The sequence below is a fragment of the Austrofundulus limnaeus genome, unplaced genomic scaffold (genome assembly GCF_001266775.1).
Source record: "Austrofundulus limnaeus strain Quisiro unplaced genomic scaffold, Austrofundulus_limnaeus-1.0 Scaffold0, whole genome shotgun sequence".
NCBI classification, from domain to species: domain Eukaryota; kingdom Metazoa; phylum Chordata; class Actinopteri; order Cyprinodontiformes; family Rivulidae; genus Austrofundulus; species Austrofundulus limnaeus.
Window position 1 is genome coordinate 5,934,477 of NW_013952402.1, and position 7,210 is coordinate 5,941,686.

The 7,210-nt window shown below is 37.3% G+C and overlaps 1 protein-coding gene across 1 annotated transcript in view; it reads left to right on the forward strand.

The window, feature by feature from the left end:
* perp (p53 apoptosis effector related to pmp22) overlaps window positions 1-2,016 on the forward strand; it is a gene marked incomplete at its 5' end in the record, with an annotated part of 7,712 nt that extends 5,696 nt beyond the window's left edge. Inside the window, 1 exon segment of the mRNA XM_014031864.1 lies at window positions 1,078-2,016. Within this exon segment, the coding sequence (XP_013887318.1) occupies window positions 1,078-1,289 (212 nt within the window).
* Window positions 2,017-7,210: the final 5,194 nt, after the last annotated feature.

Sequence of the window (7,210 nt, forward strand, 5' to 3'; positions counted from 1 at the left end):
CATAAATACTTTATTATGGTATAGTATTTAAATGTATGCCTGAGAAACACATAATACTGCCCCTTTTAAATGCATGTCATGTACTTGGAGTCTCAAGTGCAGAAAAGTTTCGTTTAGTTTTGCCCAATGCTGCATAGATATAGTATCTTTATATTCCGTTTGGGCCATATTTTTTCTCTTAATTTCTATGACATTTTCTAAACTATTACATGAAATTGTTATGACATATTGATTTGTAAATAATAAGAGACTGCGCCGCTGTATAGTAGGGTTGAGCAAAATCGTATCTTGTGCAATTAATTGATTATTTAGTTTCTTGATACTTGACGATTAAGATGATTAATACCACCAGACAGAATGACTGGAGGTTTCCCCGGTCAGTCTGTCCGATGCTCCCTTCCACTTCAAATATGACAAACATTTTAAAAAAAAGTTTTGTAATTTTATTTATCATAACTCCTGTTTTACTTCAACACACTTACTGAACTGAGGTTTAGCCTGAAGTCAGTCCTTTTTACACAAGTTGGAACAGATTTTTACGGAGAGCAAATCTTTCCCAGAAGAGTGATTTAAATTGGTCATGTGACTAGGACATGCAGGCGTCCAGGGACTCCAGGGGATTAATCGTCATCGGCTAAACACCACAATTAATCTTGATTCTTTTTTTTTCCTTTTTTTTTTTTTGCCAATATCACCCAACCCTACTATATAGTTGTTAACCCTCCTTTCAAACTAGAATTGATCACKCTGGAAGCTGGTGGGGGGCGGGGTGTGAAGTGCCTCGTTTGGATTTAAAGAGACAGCCTCTAAACGAGTTGATCTGAGACACAACTCAGGAAARAGGGGCTTGTGGAGTTACAATAAGGAGGAATTCAGACCCCAACTGAAAGATTTTAAATGTGAAAAAGAAAGATTTAAAAGCATGATGTGTCTTCYTTGTAAAGAGCTGTGGGTGATGAAAAAAAATCCAAAGAAAATACATATTTAATGATGTTTTGATGCTGTTTATAAGCTYATATCAAACTGCTCGTCCTCCCGGGCCTGTTGAAGTTTTTCATGCGTTGTCTGTCTCTGCAGTGATCATCCAGATCATCGCTCTGATCATCTATCCCATCAAGTTTAACGAGAAGATCTTTGAGGGCCAGTACAACTACACTTGGGCCTACGGGTTTGGCTGGGGCGCCACCATCCTCTCCCTCGGCTGCGCCATCCTCTTCTTCTGCCTGCCAAATTATGAAGATGAATTGAATGGAATAGGAAAGACCAAATACTTCTATACTTCTCCCTAAAGACACAGCCTGCTCGCCGGCCCACTTCCAGATATTTCCTCTTTTTTTTTTTTTTTTTTAACTCAGTTGGATCCTTTTTGCTTTGCATCGTTTCACCAAAGATCTACCGAGTCGCACCTCAGTTAAATGTTTCAGCAAAGGAATTATCCCCACCCCCAAATAGCTCTAATGTTCTGAGCTGTTTAGATTAAGTCTGCTTCTTCATATCTATTTTTCATTATTTACCACACTAAATATTAGAATGCAGTCTCACCAAAGTGCACTTACCCTCACAGATAAGCAATCCAGATTCGTAAATGAATGTTTCTCATAATTTTATTAACTTTTCCCAGATTTTGTAACTTACGGCAAGGCTTGATGTGTATAGACTCCGTAGTTTTAACAGCCGTTTGCACCTTTTTTATGGATTCTTAGAATCTTTTTGTCTGAGCATTTGTTTTATATTTTTAGTATTACTACTGAGGTGTATTTGGGAGATTATTGTGCTGGATTGAGTTTTATTTTTTAAAGAATCATTATTGATCGTGTGTCGGTGTTTGTTGTAATGGGTGAAAGAAGAAAGAGGTGTTTTTTTTTCCATTTCCTAATTCCAGTGTAATATATCTTATTTGGAGTAGCTATTTTTATTTTTGTTTTCCAGCAACACACTACTGAATATGAGCTGCCTTGTTTTAATGATGTCAAATCTGGTTAAGAGGGAACAAAAATAAATGCTGTATTTTATTTAGGTTTTAGTGCATTTTTGTGTCAAACCAGGTTCTTATATATAAAACCAACAGGAAGCAAATCATCTCATAACCTCTTTAGATGTTTGAAATAATGTCTCGTAGAGGTTGCTGGTTTGATATATAAAAAAACAAAGCAAAGACCAAAGTTTTTAATCGCTCACTTTTAAGTGAAAGGTGTGCCTTAGCGTGTGTCGTGTTGGTTTTTTTTACTGGTCCGTCTTGTTTTACCATCTCGGTCTTCCTCGTGTCGCCTCTTGCTCAAACATGATCAGGTTAGTTGGACCGAGTTCTGCAGAACTTTGACGTTGGATGAGTCAGTCACAGCTGGAACTTCTAACCTGGAACTAACACTTGTTTTGTAAATTGGGATTAGTTTCTAAAGTGGATGGGTTTGCGTTTAACACCAGCTGTTTTATTCTGTATCACTAACCTTTTACTGTACTAAAAAAAAAACACTTGGCTGGTTTTATTTCTGCTGTCCTATGAAATATTTTTGGTCTGTATTTTTATGCAATAAAAAGTTATTTTGAAGAAATTGAATTAAATTTTTTATTAGATTCGTTAGCAAAGAAGAAAACRTACCACAGAGTGACGAGGTTTGGTTGGACGGTGAAAGAAAAACCCGAACTGGAAATCCTGTTTGTGTAAAAATGCTGCATCGATTCCCAATTTGACATTTAGAACAAAATCTAAAAATGCACCTATGATTTTGTGGCACAAACGCCTGATAATTATCCAAAGTCAGGTTTTAAATTTGCTCAAATTTAATAGTTCTGTTTGCGTTTTCAACCAAGAGGCTGTAAAACTCAGCTGAAGCTCCAAATGCAAATAATGTTCTCATCCGTGTTTATACTCCCCCTCTTGGCTCTGTCACCACACACACACACACACACACACACACACACACACACACATTCAGCTGCAGGCCCATGAAAGAACAAATGAGAAACAAAACAGGAATGTGATAACCCAACACACCCAGGGAGCCCCACCCTGAGAGAGAGAGAGGACTGACAATCTTTGCTCAGCGTGTCCCAGCAGCTCTATTCCTCCGAGGAAAAGGGTGGAGAGAACAAAGTGCGAAGGGGAGACGCTGGTGAAAGGAAAGCGAGAGAAATGACACGAGGGTGAGAGGCCAACAGCAAGAGGAAGCAAACGAGAGACACTGAAACAGAAAATGGAAGATGACTGACTAAACTTGTTTGGAGTTTTTCTAAACTCCATAACCTCCTGTGTTTGTTTCTTTTCAGGATTTTTCAGGCTGATCATTTTTGTCACCCAGTTTGTAGTTTRTTTCCCAGAAAACACAMACACACACACACAAACAAAAGAGTTTAAATGTAAACAGGAACAAAGTCAGAAAGAAATAACTCGTGAGGAGCRTAACCCTGTCTGCTCAGAGGTGAAATTATCCATTTATTGTTTGCATATAAAAATCACCAAAACAATTTCATTTGAATAATTAAAATGTGATATTTTCCCCAGGAGGAAAATAGTTTGGGACCCCTGACGTATACTAAAAAGTTATCACTGAACCCTACAGTGGAAATTTTACATACAATAAAACATTAGAAAATAAAACTTTATTAAACTTTATGCACATCACCCAGCACTTATCTTACCAAAATAAAACAAAGTTCTTGTGTTTTTGGTTTTCACTCAAATGTATATATTGTGAAATCTTGTCAGCTATTACCACACCAGATTTTAGCTCARTATCTGTAACTGGCCTTGTTTTGTGTTTGCTAAGGTCAAAAATCWGTGGCGGCCACCTTGAATCAGGTTCAAAATGTAATCAGTTGTAGACAAACCTCCATTCGTTTCTGTCTGAGAGTTTCATTAAAATCCATTCATTGGTTCATGAAATATTTTRCTAACAAGATGTGACAAAAATTATCCTGGCTAAATTGCAGTTAGTTTTGWTGCCACTAGAGGTCAGTATAGATCAGTGTTTCAGCTTCTGTTGCTCCATCCTTCACCTTTCAGCATCAGTTTCTTCTTTATTTATTTTTTTATTAACTTGGTTTTTTTTTAAATCTGTTTTAGTTTTGATCCCCCCTAAAATCACAATGTAAGAAGCAATTATAAAGGTGGTGACAGCCTTTTCTCCCCCCACACAAAGCTGTGTCAAGTAATTCTTTTGTGGGGGTTGGTTTCGATCTGCCTCTGAGGTGCTTTCCGCTGAGAAGCAGCACCAGAAGAAGACTGAGATGTTCCTCTTCACAGTTCTCCCCAGGGTTCTCCCCGCTCTTCTGCCACCTCATACCGGGACGGGGCCCCGAGGCTTTTGGGGCTCTAATGGAACGATCTGGGTTCAGAAGTCACTCTGAGGGACTGGCCACACTGTCAGAACACAAGAGACGTATGACTCCAGAGGACCCATAGGTAGGTTTTATGAGGCTTCTACATTAATGTGAACTACCTGGATTACCAGCAGCGTCGCAAAGAATGGCCAGCATGTTGTGAGCATCCTGATTTTTAGGTTTCAGTTGTAAATGATTAAAGAGGAAACTCCAGGGTCATTATTCATTAAAATTCATTTTACCTGTTTGTTTTTAAAGAGAGGGAAACAGGGGTTGAAGGAGGATGTAATGGTGCACATGCTGGATTGTGTTTAGATACATTTCACTGCAGTTTTATTCAATTCAGTCTTTGCTGCAGACAAAAGCACTTTCTTTCACTGTCAGACAGAAAGTCACCATTTCCCCCTACTTTTATTTGATTAGTCTAAATCAAACCTTAACAGAGAATTAACCTGTTGCTTTAACACATAAAAAATCAAACAYAAGTTGCATTTAAGACTTCCATTCTTGCCATTAATGTAATTTCCAAAGGCAGTCCTCCTGCAGTCCTTTATGCTGTAAAGGTTAAAAAAAACTTCCAATTGTTGGGTCATCAGATCATTTAGCAAAAGCAGTGGTTCTCAAACATTTCACCTTCTGACCCACAAAATAACTGTGACAGAGGCTTCCAAATATTACTGGACAAAGTACACGAAAGTTATTAATAACTCAACTTAATATAACTGGGGGTTACATTCACTGAATCAAATTATTGTGAGGGTTATAATCCCCCCACCACCACCACACACACACACAAATTGTGCCTATGCTGCTGCCCAACAACTTGCTCCAAAAGAATTTTCAAACATTCACAGGACCTTGATGCAAACTGAGGATTTTAAATGTTGAAACCCCCTCAAGGCCAATACAGGTGAATTCTGGTATACTGTAAAAGTGGGCACTTCCTCCCTCAAGTTGGGAATTTTGTCTTTTTCATTCTTTTTTTTAGTTAGTTATAAACTTTATTCGTTTCATAAAACAATTCTATGTACAATAAAACAGAAAATACAAATAAAATGAAATGAAAGGTGACAGAGAAGAAAAAAATATTATAATATCTGCCCCTTTTTTCTCAAATATAGATTCAAACTATAGTGATCTTCAGTTAACAAAAACAAAACATTGAAACTTTCCAGAACAACAAAGTGAATGTCTACATATTAAACCATTTCATATTTTTAACAGTCCAGTCTTTATCATTCTCTTAAATATGCACATTGATGTGGCACTTTTAACATCGTCTTCTAAATTATTCCACAGTCTCACTCCTTGAATTGAGGTGCATCGTTCTTTCAAGCATGTTCTAAATATAGGTTTCAATATTCTTCTACCTATCTCTAAAAAATCWCACTCATCTTCTCACTTACTTGCTGGATTAAAGAGCATTTTTCACGATGTTAGTGGAACATTTTTATTTAAAAAAAGAAGCCAAAACAAAAAAATACATATTCCATTAAAAAGAGTTTTAGACCAGGATCATCTACAGAGTTGTAGCTGTTTTGGTCAAACTTTAAAACGTGCAGTCTCACTSATTAGTATCATGCTCAGACTCAATGACTCTCAAAAACTATTAAAGTTAAGATCAAGATCTGTGAATCTGACTGAGTTAAGGCCATTTTTGTGCTAACTAAGGTTGCTTACTCTGGTGGCCATATTCAACAGGGTCGACTYTAAAAGTTAGCCAAAGGTAGATCTACATCACCCATATGTACCTACACATACGCTTCAGTCTAGTAACTCCAATCTGCTACTTGTTCCTCGGTCCTGACTAAATTATGCCCTGATAGAGCATTCCAGGTTGCAGCTCTTAAATTTTGGAAAGGCATTACCTCGGTCTCTTAGAGCTGTTAAAAGCAGCTAAAACCTTACATTCTTAAGTAGGCTTTTTAAAGGGGAGATTATGCAAAGTTTTCTTTTTTAGTTTTAGATCATGTTATAATGTCCTTCCCTCATCAAAAATCAAAAACATCTCCCTGTGTTTTGACTCATTCATGCTTGAGAAATCCTTGAATCTACTTGAAGCCATGCGGAACAGCCAAAACGCTTGCTGGTACAAAGCTCCGCCCATTTGCACAAAGCTCCTCCCTGCAGACTGAGCTCCAGGGAGGAGATTTGTGTAAATGGGCGGAGCTCCTCCCTGCAGCTGAGCTCCTGCCCCACAGAGCGCCCCTCCCCCKAAGAATTGTTGTGAAGATGTGCTGAAGTGGGGGTGTCTGAAACGATAGGTGGTTTTTAAAGAGACAGAGGCCAATTTCAAGGTGCTCAAGGTCACAAGTTAGAAGTTAAGTTAGGAGAAAACCCTGTTAGTGAAACACCAAAAAGCAGGTGTAGTTTTACTGTGTGCATGTGTCATGTGCTCATGTTATAGAGAACTTATGCCAACTTATTACTATTTTTGTTTAAATTACCAATAAAAATTGTATATTTGATCCATTTGTTAGCATTACAGTATGTAAAAGAGTCTTCCAAATGATTTTTTAGTTTCATCTTCAACGTAGATGGCTTTAAAATTTTCACAAGTAGGCATAAGTTCTCTAAAACATTATAGAGTGGCAGGGGCCTTATATGATGCAAAGTCAAATTTATATTAGATATATATACAGCATTTTCATAACAACTGAAAATATCATAGTTACTTAATTGTGGTATAGAACTGAACTTTGTGCCTGGAAAATACATAACCCCCCTGGGTTATTATGTACTGTATGTGGCTACTTGACTGACTTGAAAATTCTAAGTTTACTTGCTTATTAAAGTACATCCAATAATTACTTTCTTTCATTAAACCTTATCCAGTGGTTCATGACTAACAAACAGACAAATGTTGACTTAGTTTGTTCTGTTTTTTTTT